Source organism: Camponotus floridanus, unplaced genomic scaffold (assembly GCF_003227725.1).
Source record: "Camponotus floridanus strain SB8 unplaced genomic scaffold, Cflo_v7.5 scaffold79, whole genome shotgun sequence".
NCBI classification, from domain to species: domain Eukaryota; kingdom Metazoa; phylum Arthropoda; class Insecta; order Hymenoptera; family Formicidae; genus Camponotus; species Camponotus floridanus.
Window position 1 is genome coordinate 134,740 of NW_020229848.1, and position 16,072 is coordinate 150,811.

General features: G+C 29.5%; 1 protein-coding gene across 1 annotated transcript; it reads right to left on the minus strand.

Annotated features, from left to right (window-relative positions):
- Positions 1 to 5,650: 5,650 nt before the first annotated feature.
- On the minus strand, positions 5,651 to 6,420 carry LOC112639602 (proto-oncogene tyrosine-protein kinase ROS-like). Its single transcript, XM_025414158.1, has 2 exons — positions 6,226 to 6,420; positions 5,651 to 5,995 (listed from the first exon to the last, which is right to left on the minus strand). Exons 1-2 carry the CDS (start codon positions 6,397 to 6,399, stop codon positions 5,651 to 5,653), a joined length of 519 nt encoding a protein of 172 aa, XP_025269943.1. The 5' UTR covers positions 6,400 to 6,420.
- Between the last annotated feature and the right edge of the window lie 9,652 nt (positions 6,421 to 16,072).

A 16,072-nucleotide genomic window follows, 5' to 3' on the forward strand; every position in this document is an offset into this window, starting at 1 on the left:
TTTTAATAATTTCTCTTATGCACAAATGGACTTATCTGAACAATGCCTGATGCTAAAGTGACATAAGACACTGTCACCTATCCGGTGCAAGCAATATTACCAAACGAAAACAATAGAACTCCGTCATGCAATAACTTAATGCCATCTATGAAAATCGGGCACGAACTTATGCAATTATCCAATATATATATAGCGCGATCAAATATAAAATTTTTAATCGCATCGAAATAGTGCGGGAGTGCCGTTCAGTATCGCGCGTAAAATAACGAAAATAGCGATATAAAAATATCGCTCATGAGTGCAGGAGTGTCATTAAAAGTATCGCGCGTTAACAATATGAGAGAAGGAGGAGGCCTGGAAGAGGCATTTTACATCGGCGGAGCAACCTGATGGTTAATATCTATTATTTATATATCAATTGTTATAAATTGTTAACTTGTTATAAACAAACAATAATTCTTATTACTTAAATGAATTAAAGAGAAAGATGTTTACAAAAGTCATATAAATTTTTCTATAAAATACAAAATTTTTCTCTAAAATACAATTTCAAAAATTTATAAAATTTTTTTATACGTTATAGTGTTTATCTACTTATTATTTTACACATCGGATATAAAATTACACGGGATATAAATTTTTTTTAAATATTAATTGTATTTTGTGGACATTATTATAAATGAATTTTATATTTGTATGTTACAGAGAACTAGCTTCGATAACAACAACTCCGCTGTTACGCATCATTGCCGGTGAGTGTGAAAAACTTTTATTTAACTTAAGGTAACGGATTCGTAGAGATTTAGATGTAGATGCAAATGTAGATTGTAGATTGTAGATAAATCCGTTGCCTTAAAATGGATAAGATAAGATGGATGAAATTAAATAAATTAAATTAAATAATTAAATTAAATTCATTAAATTAAATTAAATAAGGTTAATAAGTTCTTTCGAACTTATGCTTTACATCTATTGCGAAAATATATTGGAATGTTAATTAAAAAAAAAGAGATTTTTTGTAATGATTTTGTCTAATTTATTAAATAAAGAAAACGCATTAACAATTATTAATTTTATCAATTTTTGATGCTAATTTATTTTTATAATACGCACTTATCTTCCAATTTGCTCATAGCTCATTCATTGTAGAATTTGTATATGTTGTTTCTAAACTTTACTTTAACTTAATATAAAGCCCAATGATTAATTAATTAAATAATTTGTAATATGATAAATAGACACACATTAATTATATATTTTATTATAAAATATAATTTATATAAATTTGTAATAATTTGGCTTTATTTCAGTTAAAATAAAGTTATATTCAATATTTAACGAACGATCGTGTAATCGAACGATCATTACTAAATGAGCGTAAATATTTCACGCTCTTTTGCTGGTAATCATCCGGTAAAAAGAGAAGTAATTCTCTCCTTCCTTGACCTCTGATTAGAGATCGAGAAAGAAAGCGGCCAGGATCAACGAAAGATAGGTTCAACTGGCCTGAAGAGTACGATTAGGATACGCGGTTAGGATACGCGGTTAGGGTACCCGATTAGGGCACGCGGTTAGGACACGCGACTAAAATATATACATGATTAGGTGAGATGATGATTAGAGATAGGTTCTTTAAATATCTCGAATAATTTTAGTTAATCAGGAAGTAGGGTTAAGGCTATTAAGAAAAATCATTAGAATCCTTCTATTAATATTAGGGTTGTTAGGGCTCTTAAGATCATTAGAATTTTGTAATAGTAAGATTGTTAGAGCGATTAAAATTATTAAAATCCTTTAATAGTAGGGTTATTAGGGGGGAGGCTACTAAGAAAGATTTATTCTTTTTTTTAATATCCCAATAATCCTAGGGATAAATTAAAATTATTTTAATTAAGTTGAATTTATTTTTAAAGACGTTGTGAAAATAAGTATAACATGTTTTAAAAATGTTTTAAAAGTGAAATTTAAATTATCAAAATTGTTTTCAGAAATATTAAAGAAATTGCGCAATTATTAACGTTTAAGAAATTTTAACATGTTACATTTTATTTTGAAATTTAAAAATATATGTATATTAAATCAAATATAATATTTAATCCAAATGTTAATGTTAATGTCAATATTAAATTATTATATCGATGTTATTAAATATTTGAATAAATGGAATATTATTATTTGATATTAATAGCATCATAAATTTGTAAATTGTAAATTGTAAATTATATAAATAGTTATAATTGTATTTTAATTATAAACTAACATTGATATTTTAATTGTAAAATACAATACAATTATGACTATAATTATGTTATATGAAATTGTATTTACGAAATTGTATTTTCTAAATTCTTATGTAAATTACACGAAAAATGATCGAAAGTATACGTATAATGATTAAATAATAGTAATTGACATAATAGTAATTCATTAAATTTAAATATTTGTTTTTGCAGTATATATTTTTGAAATATTCACAAAACTGTATGTATTTTCATGTCAAAAAGTCATTAATAAATTCGGAAAATTTTTATATAAAATGTAAAAATCCGATGCTAAATTAATGATTAAATATAATCATTATAACATTTGATGGACACCTTCGTTACAGAATCACGAATCAATTATTATAAATTGAATGATATGCTTCTGTTAACTTTATTTATTTATGAATTCGCTATCGCGCGGAACTGAATATTCTTAAAATAAATTATTAAATTATGATTGCAAAAATGTCATGTTCTTTCCGCGTTTTCTTCGCGTCCTTATACAAGATTATCATTTTAACAAAAGAATTTTATCGCTGTCCCTCTCGTCAGATATTTCTAAATATTGCTAATTAAATATAAAGAAATGTCGAATAAGAGAGTGAAGATTCCATGTGATAAATCATCGATTAAATATTAGCTTCACAAAATTTAAGGATCACCTTCGATATTATAGAATCGCGAGTTAATTATTATGAATTTAATCATTTATTTTTTCAGTTATATTTTTTCAGTTATATTTACGTTTTTTTTTTTCGTATCGGAACATATTCATAAATAAATTAATAAATTACCGTTGCCAAAACACCGTATTTTTCTCGCGTTTCTTTGCGCGTTCCTAGACGAGATTGTCTTTTTAGTAAAAGAGTTGTCATTGTTCCTTCCGTTAAATAAACGTTAACGAAAGTTGCGTGGCTCGTATCACCGAGGAGTCGAAATGATTTTCATCATGGAGAATTATTTCTCACTGGTTCTTGTGAAATCCATTCGCGACGTCTAATTCGGTGTCCTATTGAAAATTGGGAATTTTTATTGTAAGATTGAAGGAATTAATCCCAGGTTTTCCTAGCAATTTCCAAAAGCAATGATTTCGGTAGTAATTCAACGGCGATACTCTTCTTTAACATTGAATTAATTTAAATAATATATATTTAGATGAGAGAAATGTATCTTTTCTTTTCTTCATAAAAAATGTTCTATCATTATTAGGATTGGTATTATTATTGTCTAATGCCAGAAAGATTTATTAGTAGATTAAATATGGATATAGTGTTATGTATAAATTTCTATTTTTCAAGTAATTGCATATTGTAATTAGGTTTTATTAACTTTTTTGAGAAAAATGATTACGAACGAATATATTTTATTAATTAATATAATTTATCCTTTTTGAAAGATTATTTCTAAATACTGGAAATATTAATGTTAGTTTTTAGTTTCTTTTAAGAAACTATTTACAGGTATTGGACATCCATCGCCATTTTAGAACATTAGTTTTTAAATATATGCCATTTTTATATATGTATGAATAATATAAAATATATGCACAAATTAACGTATCCAAAATATTTTTATAATTTTTATTAATATTATATGTATATTATATATACGCGAAATGCTATATGAATGTTACATAAAATGTGCAAATACTTAAAAATTTCGAGACAAATCGAATGGATACCCCTGTATCAGTAAGATATTGATTAAAAGAAAAAAAATTATTAATTTAAACGTTATAAGAATCTAAAGAATTATTCTAGAATTAAAATTATTTGATTTATTTTTTGCAAACTATTCCAATTGAAATTTTAAATCTTGCTGTTATCGGGTTCGATTTGTCTCGCGAGCATGAAAAGGTACCCGAAAATTATTATATGTGTTCGCATATTCAACACAAACTCTAATGATGCATGGATTTTATTATTTATAAATGTAATCGTTCGTCATTACATTTCTATAAAAAAGTGTTATATTCACTTAATTTTCAATAAAGAAATATATTTCTTAATAATGAAAGAACATGTTTTCTGACGTGAATATCAATTTCGTGAATTGAAAATAATGACGAGGGATAATTGTCGTTGATTTATTATTGAAATCATTGCTGTTGGGAATAGTCTAGAAGATCCGGGATTCGTTTCCTCCTACAGTAAAATTCTCGACGTTCAATGGATCATTTAACTTTTCTTCATAGATTGATCTTGCGAAATCTGATATAGAAACAAGATATTAATCTTTCTCCATTTTTAAAATCGCTTTTCTTTTTATTACCGATTTGTCACCCGCATATCTGATGGCTTCAATTATTATATTATAAAAATTATACGCAATATGAATATTTTGAATATTATCGATTTATTTATTTGTCGCGTTTTCTCGCAAATTTTAAATCGCGATTTATTTTGTAATTTAATTGTCGATTTACATTGAAGCTCATTTTATTTTTTCGCGTTTTGAATATTTTCTTTGATAATCTACACAAAAGGCGCCAGTAATGCAAATACTTTCTTTTACAATCGAAGAAATGATCAATAATTTTATTAATGACTCTTTTGATCACAATTATTTACGTTATATAAAACTTATTATATTCTAACAAATTAATAAATAGATAAAGAATTAGGCTCTTATTATATTCTATTATTATTATTCTACTTATTATATTCTATTATTGCATATCGATTATTAATGATAAATGTCGCGTAATTAATCATCGCTAATCAGGCTTGTCTAAACTATATAAAAATTTTTACTAAATTTCGTATTATACGTATATTTTGGACATTTTCGCGTAATAAATTATATGTTAATTAATATGTTATATTAATTACATTAATATTTTTGAATAAAATGAAAGAAAAAATAATCAGTAATCGAGAAAACAGATAAAAGGCAATTACAATGATTTGAATATATCTTAAACGTGAGTGATTTAAATATTCCAAAGAACTCCATAGAAAGGAGTAAACATGACAAGTGATCTTTATGATGTTAACACAAAGAAATACAATAAACCATATAATAATACAAAAACTCGAAGAAAATATATTGAATAGAAATGCATAGTGATTGGATACGATTAAAAACTAAAAGACTGTGTGCATACAACCTACTTATTAATAATAATATCATTTTGTAATTATATTAAATTTTATAATTTAGTACATTGTGTTATATAAAGTTTTAAGCTTAAAAATATTATGCTGATATGAAAAATATAATAAAAATATATAAATAATGGCTATATTAGAATGGTATATACGAATTCTTTATATTTTATATAAAAGAAGAGACATTTAAAATATTTTGCAACATCTATATATTTTTCCTACATTAAGATTTATCGAATCGATCGGAAAAAAAGATAAATTTAATACTTATGTCGGCTAAATAGTATCGACTGGACTCAGTAAGGCATCTTCCATGTTCGTTCTTAATGCTATAATATTTTTCAAACAAAATTTGAAACTTGGTCTAGCATCCGCTGCACTCCAGCAACGTAGCATCAACTGGTACAATGCTGACGGACAATTAAGAGGCATCGGCAATCTGCCTCCAACGCGTACATAATTTATCACTCCTTCATTAGTCTTGCCAATATAAGGTTGCTCGCCCAACGATGTAATTTCCCACATTAAAACACCAAAAGACCAAACATCGCTTTGAGAAGTAAATATATTGATTATCAAAGATTCGGGTGCTATCCAACGAACAGGAAGCAAACCTTCTTCCTAAAACATGATTTTAACAAAAATTTCTTCTGGTTCAAATTATTCATTTTTACAATATGTGCAAAATGAAAAACATTCATTTATCTCTTGCTATATATATAAATAAAAACTATTTATATTTCATATTACTTGAAGAAACAATGCACGATACTATTATGATAAAAAAATGCAAAGAATTTTTTTACAAATTCATTTTTTAATCATTAACTTTTTTTAATAATTGTATTTACCATGCGATAATAATTATCCTCGTAGATATCTCTAGCTAGTCCAAAATCTCCAATTTTGATGATACGATTCTCACTATTTCTCGAAGATACTAAACAATTGCGACACGCTAGATCTCTATGTACGAAACGCAATTCCTCCAAGTAACAACAACCTCGCGCAACATCTTCGCACATGGCGAACAAATCCTGTAAACGCAGAGCATGCGAATCTGACGGTTGCAAATTTCAACATTCTCTCAAATATTTTAACAGATCAGTTTCCATCAATTCCAACACTAGTAATGGAGAACCCCCATCTTCACAAATGGCCAACAATCTTAATATATGTTTATGTCGAAAGTGACTCATAAGCTTGGCTTCTTTTAAAAATTCCTTTTTCTCATTGGAAGAAGCATCTTTCCGAAGCGTTTTTATTGCAACGGATATCTCTGTGCCCGATCTTTCTAAGTTCTTCACATTTCCTTGAAACACCTGCGAAATATTTCACACAAATTTACATGCGTACTTCATTAGAAAATGTATAGTGTAATGTCAAGTAATATTATATTTTACTTTATATTAAATAATTCAACGAAAAATATATAATAAAGTGCATGTTTGTTGTCTCATCTAAATTTTATATTACTTATAATCTTTTATAAAAATTTGTGTAATTTATATCTTGATTAGAAAATACATATCTGTTTTGTTGACCCAGAAATTAATTTGAAACATTGCTTGAAAAAATTAATTTTTACCCTTCCGAATTTGCCGCTACCAATACGTTTTGTAAATGTAATTTGTTTACGTGTGATTTTAGTTATCACACATTCATCCGGATTATAACGTAACATAGGATCGATTTCAGTGTTTCGATAAGGTATATTATATAGAATATCCAATTCTATATCGGTCATTATTGAAGACAAAAGTTGTTCATTATTACTTCTGCGTTGACGATACGCTGTTATAAAATTTAATTATATAATAATATGTATTATAAAATATTTTTCAATTTTTAGTAAATTTATTTGTTTAGTTTTATATAAATAAATTACTATTTTCAGTAAATTATAACAAAAAGTACATAATACCAATATATAACAAAAAGTACATAACACCAAGTACATAAAAAACAAGTCCAAGCATTGAGTTCCAAGAATTGAGTTGAGAGTCACTGCTCTCGACGCGGCGCTACCAAGTACCTTATCCGGAATTGCGCGTCAAGTAAACTTTCGGTTTAAGATATTTAATAAACTAAAGCCGTAATCAAAAATCTAACGACACTTTTATTATAAAATGAATATATGTTTTCGATTGCGACTTGTTTGAACAAAATCGGTTAATCCTGAGAAATGATGATCGAATATCAGAATTGTGACATTTTTCGTTTTCCTTCATTTTCTTCATTTCCTTCATTTCCAGTATCTCACGTACATATGCTCGCACGCACGATGGCATACCGACTAGCGGGAGAAAATACTTATCATGCGGCCGCAATTTACATGGAATCATTTCCCGGGCGTGCACGAAAACCAAGTGGCCGTACAATTTTACGTGTTGTGCAATAATTATGTGAAACTCGGTGTCGTGCATAATATCGGGATAACGGTCCAGCAGTGCGCCTTCGTGTACGAGATGAAGAAAGGATTCTTGAAGGATTCATTTTATCATCGTATCATTATCAATGTGTGCAATACATTTTATCGAGGGATTTTCAATCACGGAGCAATTTTTGTAAAGGTACTGTCACCATTAATTTTTTACATTTACGATATATTCAGCGTATAGTAATGGCATTTTGAATAATTTTCAAATTAAGAGTGGAATAGGCCTATGGGGGAAACCACTATAAAAAAGCGCACCATGCTATCTACCGCAAGATGATGTGGAAATGATAGCGCATCATTTTCTCGCTATTAAAAGGACGGGTCATTTTTCGGCGCGATATTGCGATATATCGCAAACCACCATCATATCTCGGAGAGTGACCCGCCCATCGCTTCGCCGCGCTCGTAGTATTGGATTACAATGGGACGATTCTCGTCGCCGCGCGCTTCTACTCACGCAGATTGGCCGATCTTCTTTATTTAATTTTTCGTTAATTACTGCGACAATCCCAAAACAATGCAGGTTATTTCTTCTTAATTTGAGCCAATCTATTTCCTTATTTCGTTAAGGTCGAAAATTGACGGACACCCTGTATAATAAACTAGGTGATATATTCTTTTTCTCTTGTAATACAAAAAAAGGCTCGTATCAACGACTGCGACTCGTTCTCCCAGCGCGACCTCTGCTCATCGGAAACTCTCTAGCTCCCTAGCTCCTAGCGCCACGAACCGGTCATCTACAGTATCTCCATATCGCTAGTAATAAAAACAACTCCACATTCAGCCCCCTTGTTTTTATTGACTTGTAATACATAAATTTTTTGATGTTTTTCAATATTGGGTCCAGGTAAGGTTTTGTTAAACAATCTGCAATCATCATTTCATGTGATACATGTTTCACTTTTATATCTTCTCTTTTAACTTCTTCTTGTATGTAATGACATTTTCTATTAAGCATCTTGGACTTTGTCTTAAAGTTGCCTCCATTTGCTAATTTAACTGCATTCAAATTGTCGCATCTCATTTCTATTTTTACTTCGCTTGATAATCCAATCTTTTTCATTAATTTCTTCTTCCATATTACTTCTTTTAGTCCTTCTACCATTGCTTCTAATTCGCTTTCTGTTGAAGATAATGCAACCACTGATTGTTTTTTGCTTTTCCGATGAATCAAGTCTCCATTTCAATATATTAACAATCGAGTAAATGATTTAGCATCCCTTGTACTATCCCACGATGCATCAGTTTCACATTCAATTCCGGTGAAAGTACTCCTTTTTCTAAACTCTAGGCAATACTCGATCGTTCCCTTCAGATATCGCAGAATTCGTTTCAGCGCTACCATATGCATTATTTTTGGTTCATTATTAAATTGTGACAGACAGCTCAATGGAAATGATAAATCGGGTCTTGTATGCACACTCAGATACATCAATCTTCCAAGTAGTTCTTGATATAATTTAGCATCACATTTATTACTTCCTTCACATTCCTCTAACTTTTGATTAGTATCAATTGGTGATCCTACTGGATTACAATCTTCCATTCCATATAGCTTTAATAATTTTTCAATGTAGTTCTTCTGATGTACATATGTCCTTCCTTCTTGTTGATCTAATTGCATGCCTAAAACTGTCTTTGCTGTTCCAAGATCTTTTATATTTAATTGTTTTTTAATTTTCTTCATATAAAATTCCACAAAAAAATCATTACTAGATACTAATGACATATTATCTACGTGTATTCCACAAAATAAAAAATTGTTTCCATTTATGACATAAAATAAACATGGATCTTCCTTAGATTATTGTAAGCCAGTTTTAATCAATGTTCCTGTTAAATATTCATTCCAACATCTTCCTGCTTATTTTAAGCTATATATACTCTTCTTCAACTTGCATACTTGATTTTTATTATTTTTACAATATATCCTTCCGGTAAATCCATAAAAATTTCTTCTTTAAGTTTTCCATGTAGAAAAGCAGTCTCTACATCATATATCTTTATCTTCCTTCCTATTTGTGCACTTATGCTAAATAACAATCTAATCGTTTCAATTCTCACGATCGGTGCAAATATTTCCTCATAGTCCAGTCCTGGGCGTTGTCCACATCCTAGCGCTACTAATCGTGCTTTATATCTTCGCTGTTTCGGGTTTTCTTTTATGTTGAATATCCATTTATTCTTTATCACTTTCTTGTCTTTCGGCGCGGTACTATGTCCCATACATCATGTTTCTTTATTGATGCCAGCTTCTCATCCATAGCCTGTCTCCAATCTTCTGAGTCGTTAGATTCTAGTGCTTCTTTTACATTTTTCGGTATTTCTTCATCATTAGATAACATCGCTGCTTGTTGATCTTTTATCCTTTTAGATCTTCTTAAATTCTGTTCTCTACATCGTTGTTCATCTTCTTGTTGTTGTATTTGTCTTCGCAATTCTATTGCTTCTCTGGTTGTTCCTTTTGGTCTTCCTCTATTTCGTATTTCTTCATGTTGTCTTTGCAATTCCTCACTATTATTTTCATTTTTCATGTCATCCTTGTCAGATTCTTCTAACACAGCATCTTCATATTCACTGATTTCTGTTTCAGTTCTTCTTTCTTCTTCATTTGCTTCTTCTTCATCTGACTCTTCTCTTTCATTATTTTTTAAATTTAATCCCACGATGATTAATTCCAAATTTTTGTTAACTGTTTGGTTGTCATGTTCGTTTAATAATTCATTTCCCATTCTATTTTCGTCAAATTTAACATCGCAATCACTTCTAATTTTGCCTGTCTCCGGGATATATACTCGATACATATTATTTGTAGAATAGCCCACAAACACTCCTTTCAATGTCTTCGATTCAAATTTCTTCTTAGTGCATCCTTTGTCCAATAAATATGCTGTACATCCAAATACTCTCATATATTTTATATTAGGTTTTCTTTGATTCCACATTTCGTATGGACTCTTCCTTTCGTATGTACTGTTGATTTGATTCTATTTTTTACATGTGTTGCTGTACACACTGCTTCAGCCCAGAAATCCAGTGGCAATTTCGAATCTGACATCATCGTTCTTGTCATTTCTATTATAGATTTATTCGCTCGTTCCACTACTCCGTTGCATTGTGGTGTTCTTGCCGGACTTAGTTCATGTTTTATTCCTTTTTTGCTTAACCAATTTTTCAAATAATTTCCTGTAAAATCACCTCTATTGTCCGAACAGATAGATTTTAATTTTAATCCAGTCTGATTTTCTTTCAATATACAATCTTCCTGCCGACGGGATCCGGACAACGGCAGGGCCGTAACACACTGCCCCTCCTCTTCAAGATTGTCGTCCCGACAATCAGCAAGGGGCTCGACGACCATTGCGGACTTCCAGGGACCCCGAACGATATCCTGCTCTGCCTGAGCTGCTGCTCCCGGTTACCGAGCATCGTTCCGATCAGGCCCCAATCCTCCGGGCAGGCTCTCAGCGTTTGATTAGTTTCTTCAGATGTTCCGTTGTATCACTCTTTTTTTTCTAATAATTCTACAAAAATAACTCGCAGATAATCATCAATTACTGTCAATATATATTTTTTTCCTCCACGTGACTGTGGTTTTATAGGACCAATCAAATCTACATGCCACAAATCCATTTTATTATTCGTCTTCCTGCATTCCAATCTGGGATGATTCTTTCTGCGCATTTTTCCTTCAACGCATGATTCACTTTGTTTCTTTTCTTCAGTAGATTCCTTTATTCCTATGACAAGATGTTCTTTCTTCATATCCTTGACAATCTTCTTACTCGCATGTCCCCAATCTTCTGTGCCATATATTTATCTTTTGTGATGTTGCTGCAGTCTCATTCTTTGTTAATGATTTCACATAGTAGGCATTTCCTTCACGCTCAGCTTTCATTATTATTTTTTGATTATCATATACAATAGCTTCATATTTATCAAAGTTAACATTAAATCCATTATCTGTGATTTTCGCCACTGATAATAAATTTGCATTAATATCTGGAATATATAATACATTAGTTAGCCGCGCTCTATTTTTACACGTTAATTGTTTCGCCAGTATTTCTCCAATGCCTTCAGAGTTCAAATTTCTTCCATTTTTATCTGCTAAACGAAGACTTTCCCTCTCTTTTTCTTCCATGCTGTCAAACAATTTATTGTCATATGCCATATGACTCGTTGCACCCGAGTCTAATAACCAAACGCAGTTTTTACTATCTTTTTTACTATACATTTATTCTCTTTAACAGCTAGTACTGTACTTACATGTGATTCTTCATTTATTCATAATATATTATGATAGATAATTCATTTACAGACACTGCTTCATCATTAATTTTTGATGTAGATTCATTTCGTCCACGACCTCGTCCAGCTCCTCTTCCTCGAGAATTTCCTTGAAAACCTCTAAATCCTCTACTAAATCCTCTTTCTCGTGATGCCGAATTCCTTTTCGGTTCCTTACAATCGGCTGCGATATGATTAAATCCTTGGCAGTTAAAGCATTTTTGCTTGTTGTAACACTCATGTAACGTATGACCTTTGATACCACAGTTATAACAAAGAATGTCACTTTTCAATTTCTCTCTTGTTCTTCTAACATTTTTATAACCTCTTGATATTTTTTCTTCCTTTCTTTTTTCTCTTCATATCTCTTCTTGTTTTAATGCATATCGAATATCATTACTTGTCAAATCTTTCTGCATTTCAAATATTCGTATATTTTGCTCAAATTCAATTCTTAGTCCTCTCAAAATGTACATTTTTAATTCATAATCTTCTATTCTTCTTCCTAATTGTACACATTGATTTCTTAATGCTTCAGCTCTATTCTTTAAAAAAGCATCTATACTCTCGTTTGTCTTCATTCGATAATAATTCTATAGTCGACAGTTTACTTAAAGATTTCGCCCTTAATTGTTCAGTCTCTCGCCATATCATGCTTAATCAATGATCACAGTTTATCTGCACTCTTTTCTCTGCTGTATTTTAACAACTATGCCTTACTGATAGTATTTATCATTATTGTTCTCGCTGCATAATTATCATCGTCCCATTCATTCCATGCCTTATATTTGTTCCTATAATCTTCATCTTCCTCTTTAGGTTTTTCAGGTGGCTTTACATTTATTACCTTTCATAGTTTTTTTGATCTCAAAATTCCTTCGATTTTCTCGCTCCACAAAAAATAATTCGTGTCATCGAGTGGTTCTATGCTTGTTAGATTCCAACTCTCCGCCATAACCTTTATTTTTATTTGTACTTTTCTATCAGTCTTTATTTTCAATAACTCTATTTTCTCTCAGGGTTGGGAAAGTTACTTTTTAAAAATAACTCGTTACCGTTACCGTTCTTTTTTCTAAAAAATAACTCATTACCGTTACTCGTTACCAATTTTCAAAAGTAACTCGTTATCGTTATTGTTACTTAAAAATAACGCGTCGTTACAATTTTTGTTACATTTTTTAAATATAAGTTTATTAAATATCACAGGGTTTATTTTAAAATAAATGAAAACGTTACTAAATTTTGTCGAAATTCTTTATTAATTTTTAAAAGAATTTGTTGTTCAACTGTGTCATCATTTAGCTGCCCTCTTTGTGGCGTTAATACAGATCCACCGACACTGAACATCTTCATTAAACTTTTTTTTTCACATCTGTCCAATGACGCGTTTACGTACATGTAATTTTGCATTCCACACTCTTCTTTGAATGAAAATTACACCGAGTAAATTTGCAAAAAGTGATAAATGTAACTGTTAAATTTGTTACTCGTTACCGAAAAATGTAACAAAGTTACAGTTTTCGTTACTAACGAGATTTGTAACGTCGTTACCGTTACAGTTACCGAAAAAAGTAACTGTAACGGTAACAACGTTACAAGTAACGCGTTACTTCCCAACCCTGTTTTCTCTCAACACTTTAATACATAACTCTAATAACTCTTTTCAACCACTCTCTGCTACCATTTGTGAGGTATTATTATTTTAGAATCAAGAAACATAGTTATATAATAAACTAGGTGATATATTCTTTTTCTCTTGTAATACAAAAAAAAGGCTTCTTTTTTTCTTGTAATACAAAAAAAAACGCTATCAACGACTGCGTTCTCCCCCTCTGCTCATCGGAAAATCTCTAGCTCCCTAGCTCCTAGCGCCACGAACCGGTCTATAGTATTTCCATATCGCTAGTAATAAAAACAACTTCACATAATGCATTATCGAAAATATATTTTGTATAAAAATAGTGTATTTATTTTTCAATGAAGATATAATGATATCATGTAATTTCTGCTCGTCTATTTGTGACATGTATATGTATATGCCTTATAAAAATTCAAGCTTTATACTAAGTATACTCACAATATAAAAAATAATTATGAATGATAAAGCACATCAATATTATAATAATAGCAATCGAGATGATGCCTAATAATATTGTTAAATATGCTGCAGTCAATGTTTCGGTGGATTGTGTTAAATTGATCACAATTAATTGACTCCAAGCCGATCTCCAACCGAAACCATTTTTAGCTTGTACTCGAAATTGATACTTTTGATTCATGTCCCCAGGAATAATCCAATAATTATTCGTTCCATTGTAATATAAATTCCACTGCTTGTCATAATTGTCGTCAATGATACGCCCTTCCAGTCGATACAAAATTATTTCTGAGTGATTAATTTGTACGGATTCCCAATATAACTGGCGTACAGAATTGCGTGTTACTAAATTAGGCACCCCAGGAACGCTCAAGGCATCACCTTGTTATACAAATAAATTAAAAACTTTTAAGTTAAAAAATAATGAATACTTCTCATGATTTTATTGATTAAAACATATGATAAAACAAATTTTTCCTTGTTATTGAAAGAAATCTTTAATTCCTTAAATAAAAAATTAAATAGAAATAGAATGGAATAGAATTATTTGAGCCAAATTTCAAATTCCTTAAATAAATATATTTCGCATGAAATATTACAAAGTGTTTCCTTTGAAATTTGACATCGTACAAAAAATGTTTTAGATAAAATTTTGAAGAAAAAAAAGTGGAAAATCTTGAATTTTAATTGTAAGATTATTTTTTAAATGTGAAGATAAACTCTAATTTTTTTATCGGGTTTTCGCAATATTTAGCGTTAAAAAAGTTATAAGAATGTAAGCCAAAAATTGAATAATTTGTAAGATATTTTATACTTTAATTTTACATCATTTTACACAAGCTATAATATATCTTATAAAATATTCATTTTGCGAGTATCTTGCTTTAATGCTTAGACACAAAATAATAAGAGACTCAATCGTAATATATAAAAAAACACATCGTTGTTTTTAACGAAAAAATATGTAATTACTTGTTGCAAATTTATATTTTTTTCTTACAAATAACTATTTTCTTTACACTAATTAATTTCTTTTATTATTTTATGTATAAAAATATTGAAGCAAGATAATCGAAAAATGATATTTTACAAGATTTTATAATTTATGTATAATTATATATTGAATTAAAATATATGACACTTCGTAAATTATTTAATTTTTGATCATCTTATAAGTTTTATCTATAATTTTTTATGCCAAATATTGCATATGGGAATCGATTTATATAAAAGAAATTAGTGTAGTCTCATTTAAAAAAATTAAATTGATCTCTACATAGTCTTGAAAAATAATTTTATCAAAATTATATAATATATCTTTTTTCTCTCTCAAATTTCTATCAATTTTGCCTAAAATATTTTTATGTATGATGAAGTTTTGGAAAAAATACCTTATAACATTTATATCAGAAACATCTTGTATAAGTTAAATTATTATATAATCTTTTTTAATGCATTTTTCTGTTAATATTATATACTTACTTTTTATAGAATCGACAGATTCTTTTCTGTTCGCAAAAATATAAGTAATTTTAGGTGAATCTTCGTTGAGTTTATTAGATTCTGTTGTGGTCGTAGAAGGATAAATAATTTCTTCATTTACTCTAACATTAGTTCTTATAGGCATATCGAAGTAATGTTTAGATAATGCTCTTCTTATAGACTGGTCCAGCGAAAAAATGTGATTTCTGGAGCGATTATCTAGGGCGTCGTTATTTTCTTCAAATGGCCACAATGAAGGTGGCAATTGCAGGTCCTAAAGCACGAAAAGTATACATTTAAGTATCTTCATAATAATACTTATGTTGGAGAGGGGCTCTTAAAATTTTTTTAATCTATAAAAAAACCTTTAAAAAATATAAAAAAATAA

Coding starts and splice junctions, on each gene's coding strand:
- LOC112639602 (XM_025414158.1), bottom strand. CDS start 6,399: ATGTGCGAAGATGTTGCGCGAGGTTGTTGTTACTTGGAGGAATTGCGT. Junction 5,996..6,225: donor AGGATAATTATTATCGCATG/GTAAATACAATT, acceptor ATCATGTTTTAG/GAAGAAGGTTTGCTTCCTGT.